The following is a 21,979-nucleotide window of genomic DNA, read 5'->3' as shown; positions in this document are numbered from 1 at the left end:
ACGCAAAACACCAAAGCCCAGAGGAGATAAGCACAGCCCCCGGAGCAGCTGCTTGCGTTCAAATCCTAGCTCTCCCCACTAATGCCTGGAAGGCTCATGAAGTCAGTTAGGCTCTCCATTCCTCGCTTTCTCATTACAGGGTTCTTGTGAGAATTAATTAAGTTAATGGATGCAAAGTACTCAGAATACTAAGCACCGTATAAATGTGTTATTTTGTAAATATCTAATTTTCTCCAGGAATAAACAGACTCATAGTGGTGAAGTGATCCGCCTAAAGCCATGCCACTGATTAGCAGCATATTGGAAACCCAGGGCTTTAAGACTCCTGGCTTGTGTCTATCCATTGATTCCCCAGAATTTCCTGAGCTTCTGTTGACTCCTGAGCCCCACTCATGTACTGGCTTCTCTGAGGATGATGTCTTGCCCTCCTTTACTGAGAGTGAGGCCATCTGATGTTAGCTTCGCCTCGGCCATGCCTTGAATCCATCCTGTCTCCTTTCCGCCTTCCTATCTTAGAGCTTCTCTTCTCTTTTCTCAGGTGGTCCCTGCCACTCACACACTGTTGATCCTGCCTCAACTTACTCTTGTGAGATCTTGCTACTGCAATTACTGCCCATTCTCTATGCCCTCCCTTATTCACTCCTACCCTCTGTGTCCACAAACATTCCTAAGTCATCCATCCCTTCCCCCAAGACTCTCAAAAGGCTTTCCCCCACCCCAGCATACCCTTGTGCTATCCCAGGGCCTCTACCATCAAAATTATCAAGGGTGGTCTACCTCATCTTCCATTCTCTCCTCCTTCCCTGTAGCCTCAACTACCCTACCCCTTCCACTGAAACAATATATTTTTTAAAGATTTTATTCATTTATTTGACAGAGAGAGACACAGCCAGAGAGGGAACACAAGCAGGGGGAGTGGGAGAGGGAGAGGCAGGCTTCCCGCGGAGCAGGGAGCCTGATGCGGGACTCGATCCCAGGACTCCGGGATCATGACCTGAGCCCAAGACAGACGCTTAACGACTGAGCCACCCAGGCGCCCCTGAAACAATATTCTTAAAGGTCACTCCAGAGCCAGCTTCACAGACACGCATCCAGTGGAGTCACGCAGGGCCCTGTGCCAAGAAGGGCCCCATTCTTGGGGTTTAATGCTCTGCAGTTCGCATCTTCAAATTATGGATAATTTTATCTTCAAATCTGTGCTTTGTAACTAAAACCCAGTGGGACGATGGAGCGTGCATGGGAAGCTTGGAACCTCAGCTTGTGTGTGGCCAGTCCCCCTCCCCCACTGCCTCCCCCTCTCTTCAATCCACCATGTTCAAAACCATAATGGCTCGCTTGCTGCCCACAGGATAATGTGCAGCTTCTGCCTCCTGACGTTCAAAGCAAACTAGACCCAACCAACCTTTCCAGCTTGATTTCTCTTCACAACCACTGTGTATTCTACCTCTTATCCTCACAAACCCCCAAACAGCTAGCTACCACAGAGTGCGGTCCAAAGGGGATCCTCAACAGATGAGCTCCTTTCTCCAACTCCCACACCATGCACATTTCCCCCTTTGCCTTACTTCATGCTTTTCCCTCTGGTTGGAATGCTCCATTTTCTCTCTTCCACGTGTAGGTTCAAATTATAGCCATTTCCACCATGAAGTTTTTCTCTGGGGTTATGGAAAACCTGTGTGGCCTTCTATTTATAACACTTTCCCAAAGTGCCTTATAATATTGAGTTCTGTACATTTTCTCTCTCCTTTTGTTTCCTTTCTCAGAAGCCATCAGTTTATGATGGCTCAATTTATGATTTTTTGGCTTTATGACGGTGTGAAAGTGATACACGTTCAGCTGAAAGTATACTTCGAATTTTAAATGTTGATCTTCTCCTGTGGCCAGTGATATGCAATACAATCCTCTCTCAGGATGCGGGGCTGCGGCAGCAAGTTGCAGCTCCCAGTCAGCCCCACCATCACAAGCACCAACCACCGATATACCCACAACCATTCTCTACCCACACAATCATCCTGTCTTTCACTTTCAGTTCAGAATTCAATAAACTACATGAGACTGACAACACTTTATTTTAAGGTAGGCTTTGTGTGAGAATATTTTGCCCAATGGGGGGCTAATGTCTGTGTCTGAGCACAAGTAAGGTAGGCTAAGCTAAGCGATGATCTTTGGTGGGTTAGGTGTATTACGTATATTTACAATATTTTCCACTTAAGATGGGTTTATCCAGATGTGACCCCGTTGTAAGTCAAGGAAGATCTCTACTTTCGCTTCTCCCACCCCATGTCCCTATGTCTTTCATGACCTTGTTGTCAGGGAAGAAATTATCCTGTGTGGACAAGCTCATATTAGGACTGAATGTGCAGCCCACCCTTCCTCAAGCTCCTTGAGGAGAGACACTGTGTCTCACTCCTCGTAGGCTACTTCCTGGAACCTAGAACAGTGCCTGTAGACAGTGTAAATCCCACCAGATTCTCTATTTAGTAAATTGGATGAGACACAGAGACCTAGGCACAGAAATGTCACTTGAGGGGCTCATTTCTGAAAAATTTGTCCTTAACTCACCAGACACGGTAGTTTAAAAACAGCACTATGTGATTCTCATCAGGAATAAAAATGGAAAGGGCACCTGGCTGGCTCAATAGGTAGAGCATGTGACTCTTGACCTCAGCATCACAAGTTCAAGCCCCACGTTAGGCATGGAGCTTACTTAAAAAGGGGGAGATAAAAATGGAAAATTATCTCTTTGTAAGTTTGTAAACCTTGAAGGCTTATTTGTTAGTGAAAAATAAAAAGGAACAGTTTAAATTGGTGCCTTGAAATATATCTCCCACCTTTGAAAAGGAAACCAACATCCATCCTCTGTATCACAGCGCATTTGCCTATATAAACACATAGAAGACGGGACCATCCTCCTTCCTAAGTATAACACTCTCATCTGGGCTCTTGCCTCCACCTCATCTGTCTCCTCTAGAACCTGGTTTAATCAAGTTTTCATCTTAAATCTCCATATTCATCTTAATCTTCACCTTAAGCTCCAGCATCCCCATTGCTGCAGCCCTCATCCCCTCAGCATACAAATATCTAGAAAATACTTCTCCGCTCAGGTTACCCTTAGAGCTACCTCTCTAATGCAACTTTCTTTTCCACAAAACATCTCAAAAGAGATGTTCATGCTCATGAAATGAATGAACAAATGATCAAAACTCAAGGGATGCTGCACGAGGTAACAGAACGCGTGAGCAGCAGAGCTGGATGGAAACCCACACCCGAAGGCAAGACCCACTCCCAAGGTCATCACAAGTGAACCATGACTTCTTGTGTTAACTCAAAGAAGATGGGATCACCACACAACAAGCAGAAATCATTATGTACTATATATACATTGGTCAAGACCATGGAGGCCAACAGGAATATCATTTCAGAGACTGGTCACCAAGATGCAGCCGAGGTCACTCTTCGGCAAATAACATCTCGGGGTGCTAATGTGGCAAATGGAGTAGCTGTTTTGGAGAAGAACGAATTTTCATCCCTCAGAGCAGAAAGTGAGAAACTAAAACGGGAACTGCATCTGTTAAAAGAATAAGTAGTGGATGAAGCAATGAAAATCTGGACAGAGAGCAAGTTTGATTTCAACCTAGAAAGAAGCAGAGTGAAAGAATTGTGTTCAATGAATGAAAGGAAGCTTCAGGAAGTGAAGACAGAAAGGGTGGCATTTCATGCCAAGCCAGATCTCACCCTTACCCAGACAGACAGGAAGATAGACCCGAGGTCAACAGTCTCAAAACCACGCTCCAGTCACACAAGCTTGATAATATTAAACATTTAGCAGGTCTGTATTTACCTGCCTATCGGTGCCTCTGGGATTTTATCACCTGTGGAGATAATAAGGTGTGTCTTAAAAAAAAAAAAAAAAAAAAGACCAAAATTTGCCCGTTGGTGAGTTTGGGATTAGCTAACAGAGTGACACCACCGATCTGGCCATCAGAAAGCATGTAGAATGGTATCTTTGCCACTGTGTTCTTTGAAGTAATGTTTTGGGCTGAGTTATGTCCCCATAAAATTCCTATGTTAAAGCCCTAGTCCCCAGTGTTTGGAGAAGTTGTCTTTACAGAGGTAATTAAGGTTAAATGAAGTCAGAGGGTGGGGACCCAATCCAATAGGACTGGTGTCCTTACAAGAAGAGGAAGAGATACTAGAGAGGCACGCAGCGAGAGGGCCATGTGAGGACACGGTGAGAAAGTGGCCAGAGAGAGAGGTCTCAGGAGAAACCAAACCTACTGACCCCTTGATCTTGGACTTCCCACATCCAGAACGGTGAGAAAACACATTTCTATTGTTTAAGTCGCCTCCTCTGGTGTTTTGTCATGGTAGTCCCAGCAGACTGATAGAAGTAGTGATGATGATAAGGATTTTCCCGGGTATTTCCCTCGAATTATGATTAGGCCAATGACAGGCAGTGAAAATCATAACATTGGAAGGTTTCCGAACTTCCTCCCTGTGGCTCTGCTTCCTCAACCCAGGTTCTCTGTTTTCTATCTGTGGTGAGCAGCTAACGGGATGGATTTCCTGCGCCGTGGAAATCACTCACTTGAGAGCATTGCTTTGTCAATTTGTTGCTGCACAGGAAGATTATGGGCTCAAATTCAAGCTCTTCTAATCTCCCAGCATTTTCAATTCCATCAGCTTTCATCCTGAGCCTTAAAAAAGATTTCTAAAATCATACAGAAACAACGAAAAGCCTGCCATGGTTTCACAGTCTCCACGGCAATGCCAGAGATGGAAGCGATGTTGACTTCATTTAGCTCTTGGACTCTTTTGTCAATGCCTTTTATGTATGGCTTGAGGTGGTTTACAGAGCCCTTTTTTCACTTATTATCTTGGTTAATCCTCACGGCAAACCCACGTGGGAGGTATTATTCCCCACATTTAGCCTATTATGAAACAGGTTTGGAGAAGATAAGTGGCTTAACCAAGGTTTACGCAGTTTGCTAAGTGGAAGAATCAACATTTGAACTTTGATTTGTTTGGTGCCAAAGCTACTGTTCTTGATGCTATAACCAAAAACAGCCCAGGCTGCAGCAGTGGATCACTTTCCTGTCCTGGTGCCCTCACTTGTCTCCTGAAAATGTATCGCCCAGGCCATATTTCTGAGACGGGCTTTAAATCATTGATGTAGAGCCTCAGCCTAAGAGCCAGTGTCCCAGGCAAAGATGAGGCAAACTTTGGTCCAGTTCTAGTGTCATCACTAAAACTGAGTGATCTTGGCCTATTCGTGTAATTGATCATTTTTTCCATAGGTGAACTGGAAATCGTAATCCTTGCCCCCTCTCCTCCTCAGATCCCCTCTACCACTTACTACACTAGATGAAATTCATTAAGCTTCCCAGAGCTGGGAATATTTTGAAGCTTTGCAAACAAAATGTATTGTTTCAAAGTATTATGATTATCAGTGATCGGAAGAACTTTCTAATGAGTATTTGCCCATATGTTGACCCCTTCATAACTTCCCCAACAGACACTGTGAGTTCCCCACCCGTATCTGTTGGCACTGCTGCAAGGTGCACACTCATGCTCTTTGAAAGTGCTCAAGCACCCGTGACTTAGATGAAGGGCTTTCTTTGGCCACAGAAACATGTCCAGCTTGCAAAGTGGAGCAGGCTAGAGGACGCAGAGGTGGGGTATGGGCACTGGTTGACATCCCATGGGTCCTACAATAAATTCCAGAGATCCTCAAGAACCCTGAACTCCATCTTCCCACACGCAGCGGTAACCTGTTCACATCAGCGCACAGTGAATTGGCCTGCTTCCCTTTGCTCTCTCATTTTCCCATCTCTCCCACCGATACATCCAGAGATCCCCTCCTCAATAGACTAGTGCGCACAAATCCTAGCCTCAGGATCCACCTCTAGGAAAACCCAAACTCCGAGACACTCCAGAATAAGTGATAGCTTCCCCTGGCCGTTTGTATAAGGTCATCTGTCACTCACTGCGTGACGCTCCCCCTCCCATCCTCACTGCCTTTCTTTACCTCACAGAGAGTGTGTCGTATGTCACCTTCTTCTAACCCATGTTTCTTCCTTTGCTGGAAGCTCTGGAAATTTCATCTTGTCTAACTCACAAGTTCCCTTATATATTCTATAATTTTCTCCCCTCCCACTTTCACTGCCTTTCAAATTTTAGATTATTTTAGGAAAATGTCTCTCCTAAGCTCCTCACTTTATTTTTGAGCCTCTAATATTTCTTAACTCGTGTCTGAAAATGCAAGAGCACCTGGAGAGGGAAAGTCATATTTTCCAAGTGTCATTGAACATAACGAAAATCATCACCCTCAGCCTCCAAAGCACTGAAAAGTATCCTAAGATCGCCTCTCAAAATCACTATAAATGTCTTCTTTCTCTTCCTCAACCTCAACCTCTTCTGAGCAATTTTTGTCAAGTACCAACTTTTAGGATAAAGGTAAATCCAATTCTCTTAAAATTTTCCAAATTTTCTTTTTTTGTTTGCAAGTAAAACATCAAGATTTTTCTAAAACTATTTTCCTTATAAATACATAGCATTACAGTAACATTAAAGCTATAATAGTTTTCTATGGATGAGCACTAGATAAAGCAGCACATTTAACATGATTTCCAACACATTTTTGGCATAGAGAATGACAGCACCCTCTCCTCCCTCCTTCCCCTTAGAGATATTGATACACATTACTCAGTTTTACTAACAACTTGGACAGGATCAAGAAGTTTGTATTTTAGGAATACAGCTATCCACAGGATGCCTCAGACTTAAAATACAAAGTGTTTCTTTGTGCTCTCATGTAAAAAGCCCTGGGAAGATCAGATGTTTGTGTAATAGTTTTGCAAGGTGACATGCAATGTTCATAGAGTGTCACTGTTGGGTTTGTTCATTCATTTATCCATTCTTTCACAAGACTTTAAGTCTATAAAGGAGAGAATAGGCCTGTTCTGCTTACACAATTCTTTGGTGATAGTATTCCAACTCAAATCAGTATAGGCAAAAAAGATTTCTTTGCTCACATAACTTCCTGGTCTGGGGTTAAGGTGTTGATATGGTAGGACTGCGTGGCTCAAGAAAAGAAGGCATGGCCTTTTTTTTTTTTTAAGATTTATTTATTTAAGAGAGAGAATGGGGGGGAGGGGCAGAGGGAGAGAGAAAGAATCCCAAGCACATTCCCCACTGAGCATGGAGCCTACTCGGGGCTCGATTTTACAACCCTGAGATCATGACCTGAGCCCAAAACCAGATCCAACGCTCAACCAACTGAGCTACCCAGGCACCCTGAAACATGGCCTCTTCATGACTCAGCAGTTCTTTCCTCTGTGTTGGCTTCTTTCTCTCAGGCAGGCTCCCCGTAAGTGACCATAAAGCTATTTCTCAGTAGTGATGTGTTTTTATTATGGTCAGAGCTAGAATCTCAACAAAATGAGAACATCTCTTCCCCAGTAAACCCAGCAAAGGTTCTGGGAAAATCTAGTTGGCTTTGTTTGGGTCACAGGACTATGCTTGATCCAATCACCTTGGTCCAGAAGAACAAAGTACACTTACTGGTCAGGCCTGAGATGTGTGTCCATCCCAAGAGCTAAGGGATGGACAGCCCCACTTAGCCACCTGTGCCAGAGATGGGAGCAATGTGGTACTCCCATTCAATTTCACATCCCCAATTATGTCCAGTCATAGGACATAACTTAGGTTTAATTAAGTTAAGTTGACATACTTTAAGTCAAGTTCAAAGGAAGTCAAGTCCTCTTTGGTTTCTTGGTCTGCTCATGCTGAGCTATAGGAGATTTTTCCATCAGCACTTGTGACCTGAGATATCATCTCAGTGGAATTGAAGTAGTCATCCCAGGCCAAAGTGTTCCTGCTAGAATACAGTCTTTGTTGAGATGTGGTGATATTCAAAATAGGAAGGAAGAAGAATCGCTCAGCAGGATGCCAGCAGGTCTGTTCAATTGTCCAGAATCCACAATCTGTGAACCTAAATGCAATTAGGACATATCTTCCCACAGAAAACTCATTTAGGTACCGTGTGTTTACTATATCTAGGAAGGAGAAAGCTCTTACATAAACTGTCTTATTTCTTATAGAATAAATTTGAGATGTTGCTGCCTCCTGGCAAAGTTATAAATTTGTAACAAGCACAACTCAAGCCCCAGCTCTTATCTGAGATTTCTTTCTTTCTCATCCAGTGGATCCCAGTAGATTTCCATTTCTCCTTTGAGCTCTGGGTTCTCAGCACTTAGGTGCTGCCCTCATAGTGAGTTCTACCTGATAACACAGCCTCCACAGGATTCAGGGGGCAGGTGGTCACTTTTTCAGCCCCATGTGTGAGTGGCTGCCACCACTGCCCTTAGTAGGAACCTGCTTGTGCCCAAGACACTTGCCCCTAAAGTTGTCACTCCTTCTCATTTTTATTTCAGCTGGAAGAGCTCGCTCTTCAGATTCACAGACTGAAGCTGCTTTTGATGCTTCCTAATGCTGTATCTCTAGGGTCCCAGCGAAGACCAATACTTCCGCCCCCTTTTCTTCATGACACCATCATTCCTGGCTGTCCTCTGCTTTGGATTTCTGTTAGGTTCTCAGACATGTTCCCTTGGGGCACTAGAAATATCTGCTTGTTTACCGTCTGTATTACCTTGAAACTCAGAAATGCTTTAATATTTTTGCTTGTAAATATATATAGTCACTGAATTTTGAGATTCATTACCCCCTTCTTACCAGTACCCAGATTTTTAAAGAATTCACATCTCCTCCACACAGCCCTTGTGCTTTCAGGAACTTAGCCCGGCCCCTAACTCTAGGAATGGTCTGGTTTGTCTTAAGCCAAGCTGCATAATCCATTTCCCCAGTAAAAATTACTGGTGAGTAATGACCTAAGCTACTCCAAGTGAGGATGAATCTTAGGACTTTCACTTGCAAAGCTGGAGAAAGGGCTCTTCCTCCCTCTACTGATCATGAAAGAGACAGCATGTGGCTGGTAGCCATCCTACCGCCATAGAAGAACTTGTATGGAAGAATCATTGTTGGCCTCCACCTTGGAGTACTCTGTATTTATCCCAAAGAATAACTGGCCAAATGAATTAAGAAATTTATCTTTGAGAAATATATATATGTGGATATAAATATGTAGATATAGATACAAATATACAAATATATAGTGCTCACTGGTGGAAAAGCCCCATTCCCTCAAGGTAGATTTTATCTTTTCAAAGCTAGAAGTTACTTGGAACCAAGAGTAAACAGGTAGATGATCAGTTTGAGTAACAGTATTTCTCTTGGGTTTTTGTTTGTTTGTTTGTTTTTTTAAGGAAAACTTTTTGTGAATGGTTTCCTTGCTGCTGAAAGGCCCTGAATGCAGCTCTCCTCTTGAGCAAATATTACCACTTACATTCACTATTGTAAGGAGAAAAAGTCTTCACTTCTTAGTTGCACCTGGTCAACACTGCCTTTTCTCCGGCTTTTTAAATCTATAGATTCTACCAGTATCTCAAAATAGCCAATCCTTAAAAAAGAAAAGTGTCAGCACCTGAACATTCTTCCTTAAGGGCTACAACCTCAAGCGAACTTTGTCAAAGTGCCAAGACAGCCACGAACGCTGTCATGCTGGCACCTGCACATGACATCATAGAGTGCAGCTACTGTAAGGACGGTGTTTGGAAGAAGAAGGAATACTCTGCTCAGTCTGGTCTCAACCAAACAGGGCAGGAGGCCTGACGGCTCCCTGCGCAAAACTCCCATGCAGCTTGGCTATGTTGGAGTTCCTGTTACCACTTCCTTGTAATTCTCAAAAACCCCTTACGATCCATTCCCATGAAGGAGACAGATGTGATCAAGTTTAACAAGAATCATTCTCTAAGGAACCTGTTCCTATACCAGTCTAAAGACATTAAATCGGTCCTATTTTTTTTTATTAATATATAATGTATTATTTGTTTCAGAGGTACAGGTCTGTGATTCAACAGTCTTACACAATTCACAGCACTCACCATAGCACATACCCTCCCCAATGTCCATCACCCAGCCACCCCGTCCCTCCCACCCCCCACCACTCCAGCAACCCTCAGTTTGTTTCCTGAGATTAAGAATTCCTCATATCAGTGAGATATGATACTTGTCTTTCTCTGATTGACTTATTTCGCTCAGCATAACACCCTCCAGTTCCATCCACATCGTTGCAAATGGCAAGATTTCATTTTTGATGGCTGCATAATACTCCATTATATACATATACATTGGTCCTATTTTTAAAAATAACCTCGGTAAAGGATTTTTCCTCAGTACCTTAAACTCTGGGTTGTTTTTTTTTAAATAGTCACATAGGGGCGCCTGGGTGGCTCAGTCATTAAGCATCTGCCTTCGGCTCAGGTCATGATCCCAGGGTCCTGGGATCGAGCCCCACATTGGGCTCCCTGCTCAGCGGGAAGCCTGCTTCTCCCTCTCCCACTCCCCCTGCTTGCGTTCCCTCTCTCACTGTGTCTCTCTCTGTCAAATAAATAAAATCTTTAAAAAAATAAAATAGTCACATAATTAAGACCATGGTAAGAAAGACATAGTACAGATCTTATCAATATCCTTCGAGGAAGCAGGACTCCTGAAGCTTACTTGAGCCAGGACATGAGAAAGTCAGATTTGTTAATAACTGACAAGCTTTTCTACAAATATACTTTGATGTTTTGCAGATGAACAAATAATTAAATGGAGATTTTCTCTGGAGCTTAGATTTCCTAATCCAAACTGGAAATTATCAAATGATCCTTTATAGCAACTTTCTTTAGAGATAAAACAGCCATCTTGTTTGTCTTTTGAGATAATTGTGAAGTTGAGGAAGATGTATGTTTCATTTTTTAAAAACAGCTTTATTGAGATATAATTGATATACAGAAAAACTGAACTTATTCAATATACACAATTGCATGAGTTTGTAGAAATGCATACAAATATGAATTTTCAAGTGTCTAGTGGAGATTTGGTTTTTCACTTTGGGTAAACAATTTTAAGAGGCTATGCCACCTTTTAAGATGATTCAATCATCTCAGTTCAAAATACAAAATAAAATGAATATTATGGGCCCAAACCAAGAGAAAAGTTGGTGAACAGGAGTCCCTCCTTTCAATTTCTTTTGATTAAGAAAAAGTGCCTATTGTATGGAAGTAAACAAAAGATACGATATGGATTTAACTGCACATGGTGCTGAGTATATAACACAGGAAGCAGTTTATCTCCAAACATGACAGTAAGACCTTAAAACTGAAAGCCATTTTATTTATCAATGATGTCAGTACTCAAAGTGGTCCAGTTAAAATCTACTTGCTCTTGAAAAAGAGAAGTACACTGAAGAGAGATGCAGAGAGCTTTGGGGGGGCATCAGGATTCTTGACAGCGAGGACAATGCACTGGTCATGGGAAAGTGAGTCACGGGGAAATGAGGGAGGTATGAAAAGGCCCAGGGAAGAGGGCCATCGCAGGAGTGAAAATGGGAGAAATCTGAGAAAACCAGCGGTGGAATGAATGTGTGCATGTGGAAGATGCATCTGCAGCTGCAGAGAAATCTGAGAAAACCAGCGGTGGAATGAATGTGTGCATGTGGAAGATGCATCTGCAGAGGCACGAGTAGTGGGACCCAGATCTAAATCCAAGTACCTGATTAAGAAAAAAAAAATAAGACTAGAAATCTAAAACCTAAACAAGCCTAGCCATGTAACAACTACAAGTTCATTACCTTTACTTTCTCTATACGCCCACTGAGCTGAAGAGCAGTAACAACAAAGTATACTCCTTCCCCGCCTGGTTTAAATTTTGTAGGGGATCTGCGGAGACTGTGGGTTCAGCTGAGATTACAGGGGGAAGAGTTTCACGAAGCAGGGTTGACAATAGGTCTTGTCGTCCTGCTCCTTGAAGATGCCCTTTGACAGCTGTGTCAGGCAGAAAGCACAGACAAAGTGCTCGGGATGGAACTTGTGGCCCATGGCACTGATGCAGCGGCCAGTGATGGGCTGCCCACACCCGTGGCAGAGTGTTCCCCGCCGCTGATGGTAATGGAGCTCACAGTACGGACGTCCGTCCAGTTCAAAGAAGGAGCCGGAAGAAAAACTGCTGAAGCAGTCCTGCAGGACAGAGCAAAGGGAAAGAAAAAGGAATGCAGATGTCAAGAAGTAGAACAACAGCAAAGTAAAACTTGCAGCCTAGAAATTCCTGCCAGTTATTACCCACTTGCAAAAGACATGAGCAAGTGCCCCCAGCCTCCTTTACCAGGCCTGCATCAATCCCTCACCCCAAGCTGTGAACCCTTTTCCCAGTTGCTGTTCTGCCCCTCAAAAAGGAAGACTCTTGACTTTCCCTCAGTCCAAAAGAGGTCCAAAAGAGGAGTGTACAGACCCCACACACAAAGCATTCCGGGTGCCAGACAGTGTCCATGGCTGAAAGGTAGTTTTCCAACACGGGGCGGTTGCAGCCGCCACACTTGGGTGAGAACATGGCTAGGAAATCCTTCCGGCAGTATGGCTTCTTGTCCTTCTCATGAAAGCCTGGAGAAGTAAAATCAACAGTTCATGGTGCAGGGTGACACCTTCCACTAAGCTGGAGGCTGAGAAGAGGCCAGTGATTTCAACTCTCCCAAACTCAGTGTCCTCATATTCAATACGAACCTCAATAGCTCATTGTAAGAAATACGTGAGAGAGAAATACATAAATACATAAATACAGGAGGTAATGGGGAACAGGTGCGTTAGTGCTAGGCCTGGCTCATACCCAGCATTTAGTATTAAGGTCTATTCCTGCTCGACATCTCTGTACTAAGTATCGTGCTGGCCTGCATAGCTCTGCCCCAGGCTTTGGTGTGGCTAATCTCATCTGATGATTCAGAAATCGGTTCAAATATCACCCTATCAGAGGCACCTGTTATCTACCCGTATCTATCACTTCATCTTTTCTAAAATCATCTTTCCAGCATTTACCATTATCTGAAACTACCTTGGTGGTCTGTCATCCTGAACTGGAGCATGGCTCTGAAACTAGATACTGTTGGTCTTGTCATGTTATAACTCTAGTACCTAAAACAGCACCTGCACAAAAGAGCTTAATCTTTAAAAAGAAAGTACTATGAAACAATAATTTCCAAATGGATGCAAGATTCTAAATGTAACAGTTTAAGCCATACAAAGATGTGAATCAAAACTGAGTGGGACCCTCTTTAACCTGGGAATGAGAAAACTGTAGTAAACTTGGCTCAAATTTCAAAAGCAAGTTAAAAACCAATAAATTAAAAAAAATCAAAAAATTTAGGTCCATTAAAATATATATATGAATGGGGGGAGGAGCAAGATGGCGGAGGAGTAGGCAGAGACCTAAATTTCGTCTGGTCCCAGGAATTCAGCTAGATAGGGATCAAACCATTCTGAACACCTACGAACTCAACAGGAGATTGAAGAAAAGAATAGCAGCAACTCTCTGAACAGAAAAGCGACCACCTTCTGGAAGGTAGGACGTGTGGAGAAGTGAATCTGAGGCGATATTCAGGAAATAGACGGCAGGGGAGGGGGCCTCCATCAGCCAGCTACTGGCAAGTGATTGTGCCACAAAGCCCAAAATTGGAACTTTTAGACCTCGGCTCTGCTGAGGGACGTCGCTCCAGTGGCTAAGCGGGGGGTGGAATCCTCCCGGGACAGTGTGGTCTCAGGACCCTCGGGGTCACAGAAAGACCGGGGGTGCCTGAGTGCGGCAGAGCTCCCAGGTATCGGAGCGGGGAAGCCGGCTGCAGAGATGGAGCCGAGGCGCGGGCTCTCAGCTTGGGGTGGCCATAAACCGTGATCTGCGGCACAGTCGGGCCCCTGCTCCTCCAGCAGGGACCCAACAAGCGGCAGATCCGGGGAGACTCCCCTTCCTCCCCCGGGAGGAGCAGTGCGGGAGCGCACCGCGGGGATCTGCTGGGTTTGGAGACTCCACACTGAGTTGGGTGCCAGAGATAGAAACACTCAGTCACAGGTCAGGTGAGCAGAGAGTGCGACCAGAGGCGAGGAGACGGGAGTGATTGACTGCTTTTCTCTGGGGGCTCACTGAGGAGTGGGGCCCCGAATTCTCAGCTCCTCTGGGCGAAGATTGGGAAGCTGCCATTTCACTCTCATCCTCCAAAGCTATATGGAAAGCTTGCAGGGTAAAAAAGCTCCTGAGAGCCAACCCAAGCAGATTACTTAGCCCGGACCCTGCAAGGGTGGGGCAATTCTGCCTCCGGCAAAGACATTTGAGAACCACGGCAACAGGCCCCTCCCCCAGAAGATCAGCAAGAATGGCCAGCCAAGACCAAGTTTACCGATCAATGAGAACAGCAGAACTCCAGCACTTAGGGGAATACTGCACATAGAATTCATGGCTTTTTCCCCCTGATTCTTTAGTCTTTCAAAGTTAATTTTTCTTCTTTTTCTATATATTTTTTTGATTTTTCTTTTTCTTTTTCAAACAACATCTTATCAATCCCTTTTTTAAAAATCTTTTTTATTTTTCATTTTTAGAGTCATATTCTGTCCCTTCATAGTAGTTAACATTATTTTTGGTGTATATATGTGTGTGTGTGTGTGTATGTGTGTGTGTGTGTGTGTGTGTGTGTGTGTGTGTGTGTGTATAAAGTTGTTCTCTCTTTAAAATTTTGGGATACAGTTTCTTCTAACAGACCAAAATATACCCTAAATCTCTAGTGTATGGCTCTGTTCTAGTCTCCTGCCTGATCACATTCTCTCGCTTTTTTTTTTTAATTTCTCTTCTTTCTTTTTTCAACCAACTTATCTTACCAATTCCTTTTATAAAATCTTTTATACTTTTCATCTTTATATTCATATTCCATCCCTTCATTGTATCTACCCTTATTTTTGTACATATATAAGTTTTTATTTCTTTAAAATTTTGGAAGGCAGTTTCTTCTAACAGACCAAAATACGTCCAAAATCTAGGGTGTGGCACTGATCTATTCACCAGCCTGATCATATTTGACCATATTCTTTTATCATTTTCTTTTTCTTCTTTTTCTTTTTTTTTTTTTTTCTTTCTTTCCCTTTCTTTTCCCCTGGTTTCAGGTCTCTTCTGCTTTGTTTAGTGTATATTTTTCTGGGGTCATTGTTACCCCATTAGCATTTTGTTCTCTCATTCATCTATTCTCCTCTGGACAAAATGACAAGATTCAAAAATCACCTCAAAAAAAAGAACAAGAGGGAGTACCAACTGCCAGGGACCTAATCAATACGGACATTAGTAAGATGTTGGAACTAGAGTTCAGAATGATGATTATAAAGATACTAGCTGCGCTTGAAAAAAGCATGGAAGATACTAGAGAAACCCTTTCTGGAGAAATGAAAGAACTAAAATCTAACCAAGTCAAAATCAAAAAGGCTATTAATGAGGTGCAATAAAAAAATGGAGGCTCTAACTGCTAGGATAAATGAGGCAGAAGAGAGAATTACTGATATAGAAGACCAAATGATGGAGAATAAAGAAGCTGAGAAAAAGAGATAAAACAACTACTAGATCACGAGGGCAGAATTTGAGAAATAAGTGATACCATAAGACAAAACAATATTAGAATTATTGGGATCCCAGAAGAATGAAGAGAGAGAGGGACAGAAGGTATATTGGAGCAAATTATAGCAGAGAACTTCCCTAATTTGGGGAAGTCAACAGGTATCAAAATCCAGGAGGCACAGAGAAACGCCCCTTCAAAATCAGTAAAAATAGGTCAACACCCTGACATCTAATAGTAAAACTTACAAGTCTCAGAGACAAAGAGAAAATCCTGAAAGCAGCTCGGGACAAGAGGTCTGTAACCTACAATGGTAGAAACATTAGATTGGCAACAGACCCATCCACAGAGACCTGGCAGGCCAGAAAGGACTGGCATGATATATTCAGAGCACTAAATGAGAAAAATATGCAGCCAAGAATACTATATCCAGCTGGGCTGTCACTGAAAATAGAAGGAGAGATAAAAAGATTCCAGGACAAACAAAAACTAAAGGAAATTGCAAACACGAAACCAGCCCTACAAGAATTATTGAAAGGGGTCCTCTAAGCAAAGAGAGAGCCTAAAAGTAACACAGACCAGAAAGGAACACAGACAAATATACAGTAACAGTCACCTTACAGGTAATACAATGGCACTAAATTCATATCTTTCAATAGTTACCCAATGTAAATGGGCTAAATGCCCCAATCAAAAGACACAGGCTATCAGACTGGATTAAAAAACAAGACCCATCGATATGTTGTCTGCAACAGACTCATTTTAGACCCAAAGACACCTCCAGATTGAAAGTGAGGGGGTGGAAAACCATTTATCATGCTAATGGACATCAAAAGAAAGCTGGGGTGGCAATCCTTATATCAGACAAACTAGATTTTAAAACAAAGACTGTAATAAGAGATGAGGAAGGACACTATATCCTACTTAAAGGGTCTATCCAACAAGAAGATCTAACAATTGCAAATATCTATGCCCCTAGCATGGGAGCAGCCACTTATATAAGCCAATTAATAACAAAAGCAAAGAAACACATCGACAATAATAGGAGGGGACTTTAACATCCCCCTCACTGAAATGGACAGATCATCTAAGCAAAAGATCAACAAGGAAATAAAGACTTTAAATGACACACTGGACCAAATGGACTTCACAGATATATTCAGAACATTCCATCCCAAAGCAACAGAATACACATTCTTCTCTAGTGCCCATGGAACATTCTCCAGAATTGATCACATCCTAGGTCACAAATCAGGTCTCAACCGGTACCAAAAGGATGGGATGATTCCCTGCATATTTTCAGACCACAATGCTTTGAAACTAGAACTCAGTCACAAGAGGAAAGTCAGAAAGAACTCAAATACATGGAGTCTAAAGAGCATCCTACTAAAGAATGAATGGGTCAACCAGGAAATTAAAGAAGAATTAAAAAAATTCATGGAAACCAATGAAAATGAAAACAAAACTATTCAAAACCTTTGGGATGCGGCAAAGGCAGTCCTAAGATGAAAGTATATAGCAATACAAACCTTTCTCAAGAAACAAGAAAGGTCTCAAATACACAACCTAACCCTACACCTAAAGGAGCTGGAGAAAGAAGAGCAAATAAAGCCCAAACCCAGCAGGAGAAGAGAAATAATAAAGATCAGAGCGGAGATCAATGAAATAGAAACCAAAAGAACAGTAGAACAGATCAAAGAAACTAGGAGCTTGTTCTTTGAAAGAATTAATAAGACTGATAAACCCCTGGCCAGAGTTATCAAAAAGAAAAGAGAAATGACCCAAATAAATAAAATCATGAATGAAAGAGGAGAGATCAGAACCAACACCAAAGAAATACAAACAATTATAAGAACATATTTTGAGCAACTATATGCCAGCAAATTAGATAATCTGGAAGAAATGGATGCATTCCTAGAGATGTATCAACTACCAAAACTGAACCAGGAAGAAACAGAAAACCTGAACAGACCTATAACCACTAAGGAATTGAAGCAGTCATCAAAAATCTCCCAACAAATAAGAGTCCAGGGTCAGATGGCTTCCCAGGGGAATTCCAGCAAACATTTCCAAGAAGAATTAATATCTATTCTTCTGAAACTGTTCCAAAAAATAGAAATGGAAGGAAAACTTCCAAACTCATTTTATGAGGCCACCATTACCTTGATCCCAAAATCAGACAAAGACCCCATCAAAAAGAATTACAGACCAATATCCCCGATGAACATGGATGCAAAAATTCTCACCAAAATACTAGCCAATAGGATCCAACAGTACATTAAAAGGATTATTCACCATGACCAAGTGGGATTTATCCCTGGGCTGCAAGGTTAGTTCAACATCCGCAAATCCATCAATATGATAACAATAAATTAATAAAAGAAAGAACAAGAATCATATGATCCTCTCAATAGATGCAGAAAAAGCATTTGACAAAGTACAGCATCCTCTCTTGATCAAAACTCTTCAGAGTATAGGGATAGAGGGTACATACCTCAATATTATAAAAGCCATCTATGAAAAACCCACAGTGAATATCATTCTCAATGGGGAAAAACAGAGAGCTTTCCCCCTAAGGTCAGGAACACGGCAGGGATGTCCACTATCACCACTGCTATTCAACATAGTATTAGAAGTCCTAGCCACAGCAATCAGACACCAAAAAGAAATAAAAGGCATCCGAATCGGCAAAGAGGAAGTCAAACTCTCACTCTTTGCAGATGATATGATACTGTATGTGGAAAACCCAAAAGACTCCACCCCAAAACTGCTAGAACTCATACAGAAATTCAGTAAGTGGCAGGATATAAAACCAATGCACAGAAATCAGTGGCATTCCTATACACCAACAACAAAACAGAAGAAAGAGAAATTAAGGAGTCGATCCCATTTACAATTGCACCCAAAACCATAAGATACCTAGGAATAAATTTAACCAAAGAGGCAAAGAAACTGTATTCAGAAAACTATAAAATAGTCATGAACGAAACTGAGGAAGACACAAAGAAATGGAAAAATGTTCCATGCTCATGGACTGGAAGAACAAATATTGTGAAGATGTCAATGCTACCTAGAGCAATCTACACATTTAGTGCAATCCCTATCAAAATATCATCCATGTTTTTCGAAGAAATGGAACAAATAATCCTAAAATTTGTATGGAACCAGAAAAGACCCCGAATAGCCAGAGGAATGTTGAAAAAGAAAAGCAAAGCTGGCGGCATCACAATTCCGGGCTTCAAGCTCTATTACAAAGCTGTCATCATCAAGTATGGTACTGGCACCGAAACAGACACATAGATCAATGGAACAGAATAGAGAGCCCAGAAATGGACCCTCAACTCTATGGTCAACTAATCTTTGACAAAGCAGGAAAGACTGTCCAATGGAAAAAAGACAGTCTCTTCAACAAATGGTGTTGGGAAAACTGGACAGCCACATGCAGAAGAATGAAACTGGACCATTTCCTTACACCAGACAAAAAAATAGACTCAAAACGGATGAAAGACCTAAATGTGAGACAAGAGTCCATCAAAATCCTAAAGGAGAACACAGGCAGCAACTGCTTCAACCTCAGCCACAGCAAGTTCTTCCTAGAAACATCGCCAAAGGCAAGGGAAGCAAGGGCAAAAAATGAACTATTGTGACTTCATCAAGATAAAAAGCTTTTGCACAGCAAAAGAAACAGTCCACAAAACCAAAGACAACCGACAGAATGGGAGAAGATATTTGCAAATGACATATCAGATAAAGGGCTGGTATCCAAAATCTATAAAGAACTTATCCAACTCAACCCCCAAAGAACAAATGATCCAATCAAGAAATGGGCAGAAGACATGAACAGACATTTTTCCAAAGAAGACATCCAAATGGCCAACAGGCACGTGAAAAAGTGCTCAACATCGCTCGGCATCAGGGAAATCCAAATCAAAACCTCAGTGAGATACCACCTCATATCAATCAGAATGGCTAAAATTAACAAGTCAGGAAATGACAGATGTTGGCAAGGATGCGGAGAAAGGGGACCCCTCCTACACTGTTGGTAGGAATGCAAGCTGGGTAGCCACTCTGGAAAACAGTATGGAGGTTCCTCAAAAAGTTGAAAATAGAGCTATTGTATGACCCAGCAATTGCACTACTGGGTATTTACCCCAAAGATAAAGATGTAGTGATCCCTAGGGGTACATGCACCCCAATGTTTATAGCAGCAATGTCCACAATAGCCAAACTATGGATAGAGCCAAGATGTCCATCAACAGATGAATGGATAAAGAAGATGTGGTATATATATATATACACACAATGGAATATTATGCAGCCATCAAAAAAGAACAAAATCTTGCCATTTGCAATGATGTGGATGGAACTAGAGGGTATTATGCTTAGCAAAATAAGTCAATCAGAGAAAGATATGTATCATATGATCTCACTGATATGAGGAATTCTTAATCTCAGGAAACAAACTGAGGGTTGCTGGAGTGGTGGGGGGTGGGAGGGATGGGGTGGCTGGGTGATAGACAATAGGGAGGGTATGTGCTGTGGTGGGCGCTGTGAATTGTGCAAGACTGTTGAATCACAGACCTGTACTTCTGAAACAAATAATACATTATATGTTTAAAAAAATAAAAGATAATAGGAAGGTAAAAATGAAGGGGGGAAATGAACCATGAGAGACTCTGGACTCAGAAACAAACTGAGGGTTCTAGAGGGGAGGGGGGTGGGGGATGCGTTAGCCTGGTGATGGGTATTAAGGAGGGCATGTACTGCATGGAGCACTGGGTGTTATATGCAAAGAATGCATCTTGGAACACTACGTCAAAAACTAATGATGGAATGTATGGTGATTAACATAATAAAATAAAATTTAATAAAATAAATAAATAAACAAAATGGAAAAAATATATATGAATGACTTGTGCATGACCAAAAGCACCATAAGCAAAGCCAAGACAAGGGACAAACCAAAGAAAATATTTGTCAATTATATCTCAGAAAAATAGGGGGTGGGCTGATAAAGCAAATAAGTTAAACAATATCATGAGGAAGCAGCCAGTCAAATCAAGAATATGGAACATTTTACAGGACACAGGTTCCAGTTTCTTAACAAATTAATGGTATTTAAAAAATGGGGAAGAGAGGATCCTTACAGGATTTTTAAATTTTGAGAGATAAAACAGTCAAATGCAAGGCATATGCTTTGCCTGGACCCAACAGATTCAAACAAACCAAGTAAATTATGTGTTTTAGAAATTTCAGAAGTTTAGATGTGGGTTTTTTTATGATAATGAGTAATTAATAATTTCATTAGTTGTGAAGGTAGTTACGTTAAAAAAAAGTGCTGATAATCAGTTAAAGATGATGCAGGTTGAAGTTTTTAATGGTGACATAAGATTTCTATTATTTGTTTTTAAATATTCCAGCAAGAAAAATGGGTAGAAAGGTGGGTGGAGGTTAGAGGAAATTAGTTTGGTAAAACACAGATACTTGGTGAAGCCAGGCAGGAAGCAATTTCCATAATAAAAAAAATTAATCAGTTTGTTAATGTGTAAGGGCTTTCTCTTAAATACTTTAATACTGGATATTTTCACAGCTGGGCTCACGTTAGAAAACCCCTGGCTTGAGTCTTACACATCCTATGCCCGGATAAAGAAGGATGAGAAACCCAAGGTGATTACTTTTTTAAAATAAGTTGTCCCAGGGTGCCTAGATGGCTCAGTTGGTTAGGCGTCTGCCTTCAGATCAGGTCATGATTCCAGGGTCCTGGGATCGAGCCCCCACATCAGGCTCCCTGCTCAGCAGGGAGTCTGCTTCTCCCTCTGCCTCTCCCCCTGGCTTGTGCTCTCTCTAGCTCACTCTCTCTTACAAATAAATAAATAAAATCTTTAAAAATAAATAAAATAAAATAAGTCAGCCTCATAAAGAGACGAATAACGTCAGATGAAATACTTTTAGTAGTAATATGTTCAACGTGAGTAAACAATGAAACTGAAAAGAAAAAAGTAAAGTTCCAATTTTTGCTAATTAGTAAGTTTAATTTCTAATTTTAGCTAAGTAGTAAAAACAGTGTTAAATAAGACTACCTAATACTGGAAAATACATGGAGTGATTCACGATTTATATATTCCCGGTGATAAAGTTAAATGTTAGTATTCTTTTGGAAAATCATTTGGTAATGTGTATCAAGAATTTAAATAAGTATATAGATATCTTTCTCCTGAGAATTAATCTATACAAATAACTGAAAGAAAATGTTATGTTTAAAGATATTCACTATCACAAAAAGTAATCTAAATATATGATTATGAACATATTTGTTTACAATATTTGGAACTATAAATAAAGCTTCAAGGAACATCTTTAAGCACATATTTTTTTATAATTTGTTTACAGAAAGCCCTAATGGAATAATTGATATTATTAAGGTTATTATTATAAAATTACAAAGCCACATGAGGAAATGCT

General features: G+C 41.5%; 1 protein-coding gene and 1 pseudogene across 2 annotated transcripts in view; one reads left to right on the top strand and one right to left on the bottom strand.

Annotated features, from left to right (window-relative positions):
- The first annotated feature begins 3,252 nt into the window (after positions 1-3,252).
- LOC114215232 (mitochondrial calcium uniporter regulator 1 pseudogene) lies at positions 3,253-3,884 on the top strand (annotated as a pseudogene).
- Positions 3,885-10,850: 6,966 nt separating this feature from the next.
- The window catches only part of LPXN (leupaxin), a 40,671-nt gene continuing 29,542 nt past the window's right edge, over positions 10,851-21,979 (bottom strand). For both annotated transcript variants that reach the window (XM_028111389.2, XM_028111390.2), the window contains 2 exons: positions 12,391-12,539; positions 10,851-12,119 (listed from right to left, as the gene is read on the bottom strand). In XM_028111389.2, the coding sequence (XP_027967190.1) occupies positions 11,850-12,119; positions 12,391-12,539 (419 nt within the window). In that variant the 3' untranslated portion in view covers positions 10,851-11,849. The remainder of the gene's footprint in view (positions 12,120-12,390; positions 12,540-21,979) is intronic.

Source organism: Eumetopias jubatus, unplaced genomic scaffold (assembly GCF_037043125.1).
Source record: "Eumetopias jubatus isolate StellerSeaLion01/CBP00866 unplaced genomic scaffold, mEumJub1_p1.0 scaffold_13, whole genome shotgun sequence".
NCBI lineage: Eukaryota > Metazoa > Chordata > Mammalia > Carnivora > Otariidae > Eumetopias > Eumetopias jubatus.
Note: the sequence above shows the minus strand (reverse complement) of the source record. Positions and strands in the feature narration are given on the sequence as shown.